Genomic DNA, 14,751 nt, shown 5'->3' on the forward strand with positions numbered 1-14,751 from the left:
CAGACCCAGACCCAGACCCTTTTTCCATCCTGAATCCATTTTAGGCCTTCCTTTCACTTACCTGGTTGCTCCTTTCCTGTCACCTCTCTCCTCTGCCTCATCTTTAAAGGTTGATCTTCCTCATGCTTCCTTCTCTACTCGCTCTACCTCACCCTCTACCCACTGTTCCCTAAGCAAGTGTACCTACTCTCAGGGAGGCAGAAATAATCATATCCTTGTCCAAAACTCCCACCTTCATAAAGCCAGCCCCGACTGCTCTTGTGAGCTCCACCCTTCAGGTGCTTACCTGGCATTTCCACTGCGATATATCAAAAACACAAGGAACTGAATGCTCCTTTGCCTGCAATACTCCCCACGCCAGAAACCCAGGAGCCATTCTCCTCCGTCCCCCGCTCCCCCAATCCCTTCTACAAGCAATCCACCTGCATAACCAGGACACTAAAAGAGGCCTCTGAGGTAGTCTCAAATCCATCTCCTTCTCTGCAGCCTACGGTTCCCACTCTAGTGCAAGCCTACCTCCTAATCTCACTCACAGGCCCACCTGAGCATCCTGCATGAACCAGAGGTCCCTTCCAGTCCTCACTCTGCACAAGAGCCACTTGTGATATTTTAAAAATGGAAATCTTATAACTCCCGGGCTTACAAATCCTGCAGTGGTTTCCTAGGTTTTTAGGACAAAGTCCAGAATCCTTGAAAGTCCAGATATGGTCATATTCTTCTCCTTACCTCTCAGATCTCATTCTTCCCTCATTTGCACAGATTCTCCTCTCTGCTGTCCCTCATCCCTGCTTCAGGAACTGCACATGACCTTCCCCCACCTCCTCTTCCTTACCACCTTCAGAAAAGCCCCATTCTCAAGGAGCCCTTCCTGTGTCTTTCAAACTAAAAGGTTTTTCTGTTGTATGTTCACATAGTACCTTGTACTCTTCCCTCATAAAGCTTAGTGCAATTGTAAATATCGATCCTACAATTCTTTGTGTAACTGTTCTTTCTACCTTGTTAACTTGAAAAGAGCCAAGTCTCATTTCATCACCGTGATCCCAGAAATCAGTATAGAGACTAGCAAATAACAGATGCCAAATAAATATTTATTGAATATGTAAATTCATGAAGTACACTCACTGTTTCTCTTTTTCTATTAGTTACCTGCAGTGATTTAGTGAGCTCATGATTCTCATAATTTATTTAAACAACATCCTCAGAATGGTCTCTTACAGTTTCTCTCACAGGTCAGGAGTACCTAAATCTAAGAGGACAGAAGAGGATTGAGGGCCAAACTGCAAAAGATAAGGGGCAAATTAATGATAAATCTCTAATCCATTTTAATGAACAGACATGTCCCCCAATTGACCTGCAGGTAAGACATGCCTCCAGCTACTCTCAAGTCACTGGGAACTCAAAAACTTTACAAAGCCAAATAGACCACGACAAAGAGGAGACTGAAGAAGAGCATAACAAATATACCATTATTCTTTATACTTCACATATAGTTTTTAAGTATCCTCTTTATCTTCTTAATATTTGATTAAAAAGATTTTTAAGAGAATAACAATAACATGCATGATGTAGAGGCACAAAGGGCTAATATTTTACACAGCCTCAAAAGCATTCATTCTTGTCTCTCTATTCACCTGTTATGAATTGGCTCCTTTTCCTCCTGGGTTACCCAGAGGAAGCACAAGCATACATCCAGTTAATCATAAAATCACCAACAATGCTTACCTTCAGTAAGTAGGTGGATGATATTGGCACCTCAATCATTTTCATGGACTTTCCAATAGTATTTTAAAGAGAAATATTACATAATGACAGATATTTAGCAGGTTACTGGAAATAAAACCACTGAAAAGTTAATAAAAGTGATTAAAAATGGGGGAAAGATCACTCATCAATACATTTAATACACCAGGCAAGTTTAACCTAACAATTTTGCTTTTACAGGCAGCTTTATCAGCCATTTTAATTTATCCTACTAAGAAGAAATGCGCATCATGAAACTCAATTAAGTCAGCAGTGATAAAGCCTGAGAGTATTTCTCCACGGTCCCTGTATCAAGATGATTTGTCAAACCCGGAGCCCTAAAAAGCACCCTAACATGCCAGTGAAAGACACAGTCAATGTGGCCTCACCCTCTGCATTTTCAATGATACTGAATGAAACCAGACGTAGGGAGCATTAAGCGTTCAAGATTTATTGCAAACCTAACCTACAAATGTTAAGTTGAGCTCAAGGAAGACCATGTAGTTAATATCCATCCTATTTATCTACAATAAACATAGATGGCTGTTATGATCTGCCCCACACATACCTACTGGGCTCTCCCACTGCAATGAGGCAGAAGACAAATTTGTCCACTTTTCAGATAGCCAAGCTATTAAAGATAAAATGACCATCACAAACTGGAACCCTGCCTATTTCAACCAATTTGGTCAAAAGTGAGGTTCAGCTATGCCCCAGGTTATTAGCACAGGTCTCTTTCACAGCAAAGTAAAGACTAGAACATCTCATGCTTTGTCCACACACTGGTCAAAAATAAACTATTGCATCTGGGCCATTATATATATTTGGGGTACCATTTATTACAGCAGTCAGCCTACCCTAACAAATACATCTTCTATGAGGAAGGCAATGTTCTAGAGGGACAAAATCCCTTAAATAAGACACAGTCCTTGTTATAAGTCAGTATTAAGAACAGCATTTATTGCTTTTCCTTGCTAAAAAGTAATACACATTAATTACAAAAACTTTAGAAATACAAATAAACAAAATGAAGAAAATTCTAAACATCAATAATTCCAATGCCCAACTGTTATGTAGCCTTCCGTTATGTAACTTCCCAGGCTTTCATTTCTCTTTAGAAAGACACACAGGATAAAGAGACAAGACAGATGAAGTAAACAGATGATAGATAAAAGTAGTCATACACATATTGTACAATAATATACTTTTTCACTTGACAATATACTGTGAACATATCCCTAAGTCATCATACTTTATTTAACCATCCTCCCACTGAAGGACCTGGTCGAGAATGACAGGTAGCAAAGGTAGCAAAAGGTAGGCAAAGAAGCAGACCATCCTAGGAAAGGGGAACAATTTATGTGCCTGCACAGAGACCTAAAGCCACTTGGTGCATGTGGAGCAAGGCCATCAATGTGGCATGGGGTTCCAGGCACAAGGAGGAACTGGAAAAGAACACCTGGACAAAAGCCGGAAGGCCTTATATGCCATTCTCAGGAGGCTGGATTTTATTCTGGTGGCAATGAAAGAGCCTTATGCAAGGATATAGTATGATCTTTTCCGTATCAGAAAGATCACTCCAGCAACAGCACAGAGAATGAATTTAAGAAGGGGAGAATCCATGAGCAAAGAGGTTGTTCCAGTTACAATAAGAATGGGAGTCACTGCAGAAACAATAAAGTTGGGGGTGGAAGGGAGAGAGGAGATGTTAAAGGAGGCAGAATCCCCCAAACTGATAGGGAGCAGAAGGAGAGGCGTCCGGTTTGAAGTAGCTAAGAAAACAAGGATGCTATCAGATGGTGAGGGGTTACATGAATTCAGATCAGCACCTGCTACTCTGGCACAAAAGAAGCTGTCAATCCAGAAAGTCACTGGTAGTAATAGTAGGGATTATAATGGTTGTGGTAGTAACTGCAATATTAGAACACAGATTTACACATGGACTGGCAGGGGAGAGGATGAGACACCATTTAATGTGTTCACTATTAACATATTAGGACATTTGGGTGCATTATCTGGTAACTAGTTGGATATATGGATGTGGAGCCAAAAAATTGGGTTTAGGCTAGAGATATGGATTTAGGAGCCACAATTTATAAGCAGCACTGGGTCCTGCTGGAGTAGATGAATTCACCAGGGGTTCAGGGAGACCAAACTGAAGGGAAAAAAAAAAAATAGACCTGCATGTAGCCAGGCTCAGTCCTGCCCTGCCTGGCCCTGTGGCAACTGCCAAAGCCTCTTGCTGCAGTAATTTAAAAAGTCAGATCAAATTATTCCCCGTCTGACAACTTGTTTCTGCATTGCTTGTTCTAATCATAAAAGGACTAAGATAGATTATTTTCTTGCCAAAACCACGAGAATCATTAGCTGAGAAAGTCTCTTCCCCCCACCCCTGCATCAGGATGGAAATCCTCTCCCCACCATCACCAGAAGGTCTGCCATCCAGCTGAAAACAAGCTTTCCCATCTCTTCATACTGGCCTCGTCCAACCCCACAACAGTGCTCATTATTAGAACCTAAAACAGTGCCAGATTTACATTTTAAAATAAATTAAAATTCACAAAACACACCTTGAATCATTCCTTTTCATTTTACTGAAACAAATGCCTGAACTTTCTTGCTCTAAAAATTTACAGTTGTGGATTAATCTGTTAATCATACTTCATAATTTCAAAGACAAGCCTGAAGAGACAATGGTACTTGCTTCTGGAAAAAAACCATGCTCATGAATACAACTAATGGCTACTCTTTTAGACAATGTAACACGATGACCCAAAAACGAGGTGGAGGCAGAAAGCTATGGGGGATTAGAAGGAGACACTCTTTCCTGAGGGTTCCCCCTCTCATTAAGCTCTCCTACTGCCCTTTCAGAATGTCTAAAAGTTTCACAATTGTTCTTCCATAATTAGCCTCCTTAGAACAATGCAAAAATGAGAGAGGAAGAGAAAAGCTCCAGGAGCAGTAGCAGAAGTGGTCTGTATGTTGGGTCATTTCTGAATGAGGACCAGATGCACTTTGAATGAACCATGAAGAGCATTTTACTTCTTCCCTCTCTTTCTGCATATTAGGGAATGGAGAGCCAGAGGGAAAGTTACTTACCCAAAGCACCCAGGTATGTAACTACAAAGCTGAAGTGGAAAGCAGTTCTCCTGACTCTGGGACTGGGCACTTTTCACTTGTGAGTAAGTTGAGGACCAACCCCCTGCCCCCAAGTGTCTGCCCACAAGGATACTGTGGTCAGTGAGTGAGGCAAGACAATACACAGAAAATTTTTTAAAACAGCATTAAAAAAAAAAAAAAAACCAAGATAGCGTAAGGGAAATTTGTAATGGCACCATGTATCAAGCATGCAGTAAAAAGGTGCTCTGTGTTCAAAGACTACAGTGAGTATTTCTGACAGGATCATTGGAACTGTCATAGAAGCAGTAGGATCTGAGCTGTCCCTTGAAGGAGACATAATTTCCATAGCCGAAATGAGGGAGGATGCAGATCCAGGCAGAAGAAATGGCCTACATAAAAACAAGAGTAGGAAAGTGCATGGCCAGTTCATGGCACAGTTAGACTGGATAAAAACATTCATACGGTAAAACTAAGAAAGATTAGGCTTGGTTTGGAGTAAGGAAGAGAGTGAATATCGGGACCTGTAGTTAACTATATATACCCATTGAAAGTTTCTGAGCAGAGAAAGGTCTAATAAGAGTAGTATTTTAGAAGGACTCAAGCTCCAGTGCAGTGTTTAATAGAAGGCAATTTTGAGCAGTGGACAGAATAGAGCAAGGAAATTAGCGGGGGGGGGGGGGGGGGGGTAGAAATTTAATGAAAAATAAAATCAATTAAAAGATTTTGATACTACTCCAAATATGATGAAGTGCCTTTCTAGACCATGTTGATAGCATTATGAAGACAAATATAATATTCTTATGGTGACCAAAGGCCAGTCTACTCTTTAAATCTTTTATTGGTTTTTATTAAGCTATTATCTGTGGTAATTTTGTTAATTTGGTGGCTTCAGATTCAGGAGCCTAAATGCCGGGTAAATTCAGAGTTGAACAGATGAAGACCTCTGTTTTCTGAGCACTTTGGTTTCTTATTAATGACAGTATAATTAGAGGCACTAACTTTGAACAGAAAATAATATAAAAACGGTTCACCACCACTTCACCCCCATTTGGTTGGCTGATATCAAACCGATGGAAAAATCACACACCTTAGAGAACACGGAGAAACTGGAACCTTTGTGTCTTGCTGATGGGAATGGAAAATGGCACCAGTGCTGTGGAAAACAGCATGGTGGTTCCTCAAAAAATTAAACCTAGAATGACCATATGATGCAGCAATTGAACTTCTGGTATACACCCAAAAGAAATGAAAACATGGTCATGAACAGCTATTCGTATGCTCGTGTTCATAGAAGCTTTATTCCTAGTAACCAAAAGGTAGAAGCAACCGGAAGGTCTACTGACAGATGAACAGATAAACAAAATGTGGCACATCCACACAATGGAATAGTATTCAGCCTTAAAAAGGAAGGAAATTCTGACACATGTTAAAACACAGATGAACCTTAAAGACATTAATGCCAAGTAAAATAAGCCAGTCACAAAGTCAAAAACGGTATGATTCCACTTATACTAGGTACCTAGAATAGACAAATTCATGGAGATAAAATTTAGAATGGTAGTTTCCAGGGCCTGGGAGGAGGAAGGAATAGGGAGTTATTTAAAGGGTACGGAGTTTCAGTTTGGGAAGGTGAAGTTAGGGAGATGGATGGTGGAGATGGCTCCCCAACCATGTGAATACTTAATGCCACTGAACTGCACACTTTAAAAAAAAAATGGTTAAAATGGTAAATTGTATGTTACCATTATTTGGGGGAAAAAAACTTCACCAGAATTAGACTATAGTCCAAAAGGCTAGAATTTTTAATAAATTCTTGCTCCAACGAAAGAAAAGTTGCTAGTGATCCTGAGAACAAGATGCAAGCAATCTCAGTGGACAGGAACGAAGACAAGGGAGGAACAGCACCTCAGGGGTGTCAGGGTTTGCAAAGAGGTAAAGAGCCTGGGAAATTTCGAAGCTGTGTCCCTTTTGTGCTGATGACAGGACCAGGAGCACCGCCACTCTGAGCAGAACATCTCCATCCTGGTAGTCACCAAAGAGCCCTCACTGCCAGGACCACCTCCCAAGGGCAAAGTCTAACGACAAATTCTGTATGAGGCAAACACAGCCATCTTCCTCCTCCTCGTAGACAGCTGCTGTGTTCTGTACAGAGGTGCAGCCAGGATGCTCCCTGAAGTGGAGGAAAATGCTACCACTGCATCTGCTGCTTCCCTAGTAACACATCATGGCCCATGGTGTCTCCAGGGCCAGCGGAGACAGTGACGGAAGAGGAGCTCATTATTCTTCGGAGCCCAAATTGACAGATGCCATCCCACCTGCAGTCTAACCAGAGGCTGACGGAATGTGAAAAGTAACTCATCCAAAATCTCTTTTTTATTACTTCTTCGGGATACAAGCAGTTCCTTTCCATCTTCAGTTACAACAATGAAACTTATATGGCTGAGGTGGTTAAACACCTGTGGGGGGAGATCAAGGACGAACATACAATTTCTGAGTATTGAGATTTAGTACCCAGGAGTTGGAGTGATGTGGGAGTGGGTCTGCTCAAAGCAGTAATAGGGATTCAGTGACTGTTCAAAATCCTTTCTGTGCTTGTCAGTCTTTACAACAAGGGCATATTTTTTCTCCCAGCTGGAGCTATAGACCACACAGAACAAATATCAAACAGAAATAATTGAGGAGGAACCAACTTTGAGAAATTAAACCACCTTTCTCTGAAGCCCAAAAGTGGATCCAGAGGTGGGCTCAGGGTGGGGAGTGTAGGAAACAGTGTCCTGGCAGAATATGGCTCAAAATGCTACTTCCTACGGACACTCATCTCACCAAATAAGAGACCTGAAGAAAAAGAACCAGAAAGGGTTGGGTTTTTTTTTTTCCTTCTTCCTCTTCTTTCAACATTTGGCCTCGAACAATGATTGCTACTATCCAACAAGCTGGGGTGCTTCTGTCATTTATTCTTTTAATTATTTAACAAGTATTTAATCTACACATAACCAAACAATATGTGCTTATCAAAGAGAGGGAAAAAAAAGATACAAACTCAGTGAAGGGTAGTTAGAACCACAGGGCTTTAGTTAGCCCCTCAAATTTTTAGCTTCCTTCACCTCAATGGCAATTCCCAGACTGGATGGCAGTATTACTGCTGGAGCTTTCCAAAGTTAGCAAAGCAGACAATGCCTCACCTCTCTTATCACGCCGCCTCCACGCTCTGAGCTCCCAGATGCACCCACTACCAAGATCCTAGTGCCCTCGTCAGGAATATCCCCTTGCGCTGGTTCAGTTTGGCTCACATATTTTGGCACAGCAGAGCAAAGAGAAAAGAAACAATTCCCTCCTCCAGGTTATCTTGGCCCAGCATTACATCTTAAATCTGGCTACCAGCTCCAGAATCATGCACCACTCTGAGCTGTTTTCTTCCAGTCACCAGCACTCTGGGGCAGATATCCAAAGCCAGAGCCTTTGGGAGAAAAACTTCTGAAATTGAGATACAATGCAGATTACTGTCTTTGTCTTCATGAAATAATAGAAAAAGAGTCTACCAGACACAGAAAGACCACCTACATTCACGGTATTGTGATCTAAGATCTCAGTCTTCTGACACATTTGGACCGAGGCAGTCGAATTCCAAGGTGTCAAGGGAAGGCTAATCATTTTAACAATGAACATCAATCCCATACTTCAGTCTCTCACAGACTAGGATCGACCCATGAGCCTCATTGTTTACCTAAAGCCTTCCCTTGCAGTGTCCTCACACAAGAAAGAGATGAAGGGAATACACATATGGAGCCTCAGGTAGGAACTGGTAGGATTGTCTCCCATGTACCATCCAAGCTGTGGGTAAACTAAATTTCTTTTTTATTTTTTTTATTTATTTATTTTTTTTTTTGGTTAAGAAAAACAAGATAAAAATCTTACTAGGTCCTAATGGGGTGAACCAAGGTTAGGACATAGTTTGCAAGGACACTATTTTCCATAGGGAAAAACATCCTGGTTCTCTTAAAGACTCAAAAAAAGTAATGTAAATTACCACATATGTATCTCTCTTGAGGATTCCTTGATGGCAAATCTAAAGTGGGGGGAATTTTTTCCTAAAATTTGGATCTATGCCAAACAGAGATGAGTCAACCCATTTTAAGCTTTCAACTTCACCAAAATTTCTTTTATTTTATCTACTTCAACCTGTATGGATCATTTGGGGACAGAGAGCCAGGAGGCAAACCTTCAAACAGGCTTGCTTCAAGCATACCATGGCACAAAGCAATACGAAAACATAACCTCTTAACTAGCACTTACCTCAAGTCAGTAAGCCGTAAGTCTGTATTGTGTAAATTCTCAAATAATTCAACTTTGGATTTAAAAGTATGACACAATGTATCATTCATCCGTTGTTATGTGTTACAAAATGACCCATATTTGGGGGAGTAGTTAGGTCATATTATCTTTCATAATGTTACTTGAATATTAACTTAAATTTTATGATAACATAAGAGCACAGAGTAACATGCACAAAGTTAGAAAATTTCTGTTATTTAAAAAGTCATTTCTGTTATTTAAAAATAAGAACATTCAAAATTGGTTCTCACTTTCTCATGAAAACTTTTACTAAAGCATGTTACGCTATTGTTTTTGGCAACAAACTGCATTAGTCATAGGAACCCTAATTTTTTCACTTTTAGTTTTCATTATATACTTTTTCATTATTCACTTTTAACGAATATAACAGTGAATGAATCCCTACCGCTGTTTTTCACCATATGCTTTTTGTTTTCATTGTTATCACTTATTTATATAAGGCTAATCAAAATACTCATTCAGTAAGCCCTACCTGTAAAGAGAAGATTTTCGCACATTTAAGCATATCAAAAACAACCAAACCAAAAACCTAAGTATTACTAAGTACTAAGGGCAGGTGAGAGTTTAAAGGTCTTTGGACATCTGGCCAATTCATAAATTGTCACTGAAATTTAAAAATAGGTTTTTAAAAAATGTTATGTTTATAATTAAGAAAAAAATAAGAAGAAAATGGGCTTTGAAAGAAAGAAGATTCCCTGAACAATGAATAGATTACATTTGACAAGGGCAATAACCTGCCCAATCACGTCTTTTGCTCTCATTTGCTATAAATATACAGACCAGCGGAAGGACAGCTCATTGTTTTGCCCCTCCGAGCTGGTTAAGCTTCCCGGTCTTACCTAATACATTAAGACATATGGTAAAACTTTCCCTAGATTCCAAGGACTTATGGATCTCCCACAAATGATGAGAACTATCCCCTAGTGCTTATAAAATATTCCACTTCAGATATTTAAATTCCCCTTTTAAAACATTTTTATTTCAAGGAATTGTTTTTCCAAATGACCGATCTTGGTCTCCCTTTTTTATTACAATAGAAATTAGTACATATACAGTTTCTCTCCTCAACAGAAAGAAGGGTTTTGAGTACAGATTTTTGACAGTAAGATTTATACAGTTTAAAGAGAGCAGTCACCGACACTTGGGAGATTAAATTTACATGGGTATTTACGAAATACAAGCAGTCAAGCTGTATCTGTTCCTATTGCTACTTAATATAGCTTTTATTAAGAATTATTTTCTTCAGTGCTGGCTGAAAAATCCCTGCAGCATTTGTCATCTTCATAACACCATAAGGTCAGCTCACTTTATTAAATAGTTATTGAGGATATTTTAAAAAGGTAAATGCCATTTGTCATAAATATTTGATAAACATGCTTATGTTATCAATATATTCCTGTATTACAGGATATACCAAACATTTACTTTGGCTTGAAAGACGACGATGTACAAATCTTGCATGGCCCAATTATAGAGGTTATTCAACATAAGTATTTTTACTTCTTTTTGGAGATCATTTTCTGCCTAGTATAACTGCAATGCTTTGAAAACTAAAGTCGTAGTGCATCAAACACTGATTTGTTGGAATAACAGAAATTTAACTGAACAGCAAATTATTTTGCACTCCGATTAATATAAAACCTAAAAATATTTCTTAGCTTGTTCAGTGAGCAAGAAGAAAAGCAAAGACCGGGAAGCATTTAAATAACTACAAGAAGTGTATGTAATTTATACAAACTTCAAATATAAAGCAAACAAGCTATGAAATTAGTGTATTTGAGAAGAAAACACAGAAGCAGTTTGTTTCAAAAGATCATTTTTCAGGAAAGAACTTCTTATACAGACACTGCTCAGGAATTTATCTTAGATGGGGTAAGAAAAAGAGAAAAAATTCAGGGAAGACTTCTATTAGCTCAACCCTAAAGCTAATCTGTTGCATGTGTAGTTTCTACACCAGTAAGCAACTTGTAGGAAACAACACTGCAGCTGAGTGCATGAGAGCTGGAAACTGTTCCCTGGGGTATGATATCGCAAAATGACTTTGCTATATTCCCTCTCCAGCCTGGCGTCATGGCTCAGGCAGGAACACAACCGTCACGCCCCCAGGGCAGCTTCATGTCATTAAATAAGAACCCTCTGCTCCATCACTCTCCCTGAAATCCTCTTACCAGAAGCACACAGGACCAGCTCAACCAGGACAAATCAGCCCCTATTCTCTCTGTATATTTTTTTTTCCCAATTTGTGTTCCTTTGCCTGGTAGGTTGGAATGACATCGTTTAACAGAAACCACACAATGGGGAGAATTCACAAGTTTTCACACACTCACGTACACACTTTTAAACCTAATATTCCGATATGGATTTACTGAGTTTATATTATATAAAATAAAATAACTCATACTCTTAACTTTTGTCCCACAATAGTACAATAACTACTATGTTCATAAAAACACCAGACAAACTTTCAGCATTTCCGTCAGTCCTCAGCTAAACCTATTAGTTAAGGTTTCACTCAACATCCTACCTTGACGTACCTAACACTAAAATCACCAAATATACACAATAATTACACAAACCTGGAGCAGTAACTTCATGATTTCTTAATCTACTCAATTATACGCAGGGAGATTTCCAGTTCATTTTAAAAAAAAAAAAAACCTGCTTTGCTTAGCATGCCACAGTTTTCTATGTATTTCCTTTGGCAAACAAAAGGGCAAAACTACCTTCCTGACGGTTTTCCCCTTAGAAGCACAAAAACAGAATAGTATTCCTCCAGACAACATGAATATTCCATTTCCAAATATCCTCTGGATGCCTATAAGAACTTTATCCCTGAAGTCTGACGTTTATTTCTAGTCAAAACACAGAACACCATTGCTAATCCAGTAGCACACCCCGTATCCTAGGAATCATTGCCAACTACATTCCTTTTTATATCAATTTCCACCATGTATAGTACACGATTCACAACTCATGATTTGGGGTAAATGCAAAACCCTTTCTGAATTACATATAATAAAGCCTAGGGAAAACTGGACAACGGTATGGCTTCAAAGGTTTTGTTTCAGATTCTAGAACAGAGTAACATATGCTGCAGTACAATGGTGTTGAGCTTTTGTGTTCCCTAATAAGACAGCTCCCAGCAGAGCATTTCCCATGTTTTACAGTGACATCTATCAGCCAGACCCGGGGAATCCCAACGTCACTCAGCCTTCTTCAGCACCACTGTCTGAGAACAGCTTCTGTCCACAGAGTGGTGCAATCTGAACAGGTCTGGCACACAAAGTGCATTGTTAAAATAGGGAAATGGTGGATGAGCATTGCTCTTTCTTGTCATTAAAACCAAATCGTTAGGTATCAATTAACTGCAGGGTATAAGCATCCCAAATGCCAACCAGAAATGTAAATAATTGGCTATCATCAGATACAAATTTAAAAGCACTGACACACTTTGCATCCCAGGCAGACGGAGCATGGCATGGTGCTGAGTTTTGTAAAAATTCAATTGACCCAACCATCTATTGGACAGATACATAAAGACACAGGAAAAACTACAGTGCATGTTAGAATTTGTGATGTGTAATCATGTTAATTTATGGTTTGAGAAGATACCCTGCTATGTTTCAGTGATTGTATGGTAATCAGGAAATTATATAGACATTTCAAACCTAGAAATTATTTTATGAATGGCATAAATGCAGTGCTACCTCAGAAATGCAATCAGCTAATTTTTCAGACCTGATCATATTAAGGAGACCAGAGGAGAATACTTTCCGGGGATAAAATGGGAAAAGGTCTGGGAAATCAATGGCTCAACTTAGCTTCCCAAATCCTTCTTCAGGGCCTACACGTGAAGCTCCATAACTACGTTCATCTGTTCTGATTCACGGAAGCGCCAAAACATACTCCAAACCAAAATACTGTGAAAACAAAAATTCTCGAGATGACTTCACCAAAAATAAATGCCCCAACTTCATACTTCTCACATGCACCCATTCACGAGGTACAGAGGGCACCTATCTGTTGGACACTGAGTTGGCCAAAAACTCCGTCACATTTCTAGACGAATCTCAGCGCGGTGTCCTTTCCCTGCGAGGGCTCCCACAGACCCAGACCCCTGACCCTCTCCACACTCGGGACTCCAAGTGAAGGAAAGACGTGAAAAAATCCTGTCGGACTCACCCTTCCTCCTTCAAAGGAAAAGCCCCCCCACACACACACACGGCGGCCCACACATAGTCAGCACCTCATAACCAAAACCAAGTTCAACGATGCACTCACAAGAAAGCAGCCGGCCCCTTTCCATTCTACTTGGTGAAAGAAGGCCCAAGGGATTAAAAAGTTTCAGGCCGCCCCAACCGAGGACCAAAGTTGGGCTCTCACCAATGGCAAAGCCCAGGAAACAGGTAACTGGAGAAGGCGCTGCCCGTGGAATCCAGTCCACGAAACCTTCTCTGAGAATCGCTTAGAGTCCACAACCCCGAAACTCAACTCCTCAGCCCGCGTCTGCTCTGCAGCCGTCGGGCCCCGGGTGCCCGCCGCGCCGGGGCCGCCACCTCCCCGCCCGGCCGGAGCGCGCCCTCACGGGCGAGGAACTTACCGCACCGCTTGCACAGCACCCGGCTGACCTCCTTCTTGAGGTTCCGGCCCGTCTCGAGAGGGGGGAAAGAGGCTCGGAAGGCGGCCGGCGCACGGCTGCTGCTGTTGGCGTCGGGCTCCATGAAGAAGATGTACCTACTGTCCTCCTTGAGCCTCCCGCAGGAGGGGAAAGCGGGGTGGCCCCAGGCACCCAGGCGCACGGTGAGCAGCGAGTCCTTCTTCAAGCCCCCGGCTTTCACCGCCCACACCTGGTGCACCTTCACCAGATAGGGCGCCTCGTCTCCTGGCTCGCCCGCGCTGGGCGCCGGGGCGCTGGGCCAGGAGGGCACGGTCCCGTTGGCGGCGGGCAGCGGGTCCGGGGCGGGCGGCCCCCGCGCTCCCGGGCGGGCGGCTGGCGGCTCGCGCTCGCCTCCCCACGCCCCTGCCTCGCCGGCCGCCGCCTTCCTGTCGAGTGCCCCCTGCTGCCGCCGTGGCGGGTGCACCTTTCCCTCGATCACCACCGCGGCGCGCTGAGCCAGCTCCTGCACCGAGCCCACGCTGGGCGGGGACGAGTAGCACACCGAGGCCCCCGCGGGAGCCGCCTCGTCGCCGGCGGCCGCCCCCGGCGCCAGGGCCGCGGTCCACAGCAGCAGCAGCAGCGGCAGCGGCGGCGGCGGCGAGCGGGCGGCGGGGCCGGGGCGCGGGGCCCGGGGGCCCGCACTCCCGGAGCGGCGCGGGGAGCGTCGCCATCTCATGGTGTGAGGTGCGTGCGGGCTCCTGGCTGTCGGTTCGGACTCTGCCTCGCTCTCTTGCGCTGCCTCCCTTTTCCTCTCCTCCTCCCCCCTACACCACTCCTCCTCCCCCCCTACCCTCCTCCTTTTATTTATTTATTGGGGGGGCGGTGTAGGAGAGTTGTTTATGGGAGGAGGAGGAAGAGGAGGAGGAAGGAGGGAAGAGGTG

General features: G+C 42.4%; 1 protein-coding gene across 2 annotated transcripts in view; it reads right to left on the minus strand.

Moving 5' to 3' along the window:
• The window catches only part of NRG1 (neuregulin 1), a 1,094,991-nt gene extending 1,080,445 nt beyond the window's left edge, over positions 1-14,546 (minus strand). For both annotated transcript variants that reach the window (XM_027598281.2, XM_027598289.2), the window contains exon 1: positions 13,814-14,546. In XM_027598281.2, coding sequence (XP_027454082.1) covers positions 13,814-14,546 — 733 coding nt within the window. The remainder of the gene's footprint in view (positions 1-13,813) is intronic.
• Positions 14,547-14,751: the final 205 nt, after the last annotated feature.

The sequence above is a fragment of the Zalophus californianus genome, chromosome 2 (genome assembly GCF_009762305.2).
Source record: "Zalophus californianus isolate mZalCal1 chromosome 2, mZalCal1.pri.v2, whole genome shotgun sequence".
Lineage (NCBI taxonomy): Eukaryota > Metazoa > Chordata > Mammalia > Carnivora > Otariidae > Zalophus > Zalophus californianus.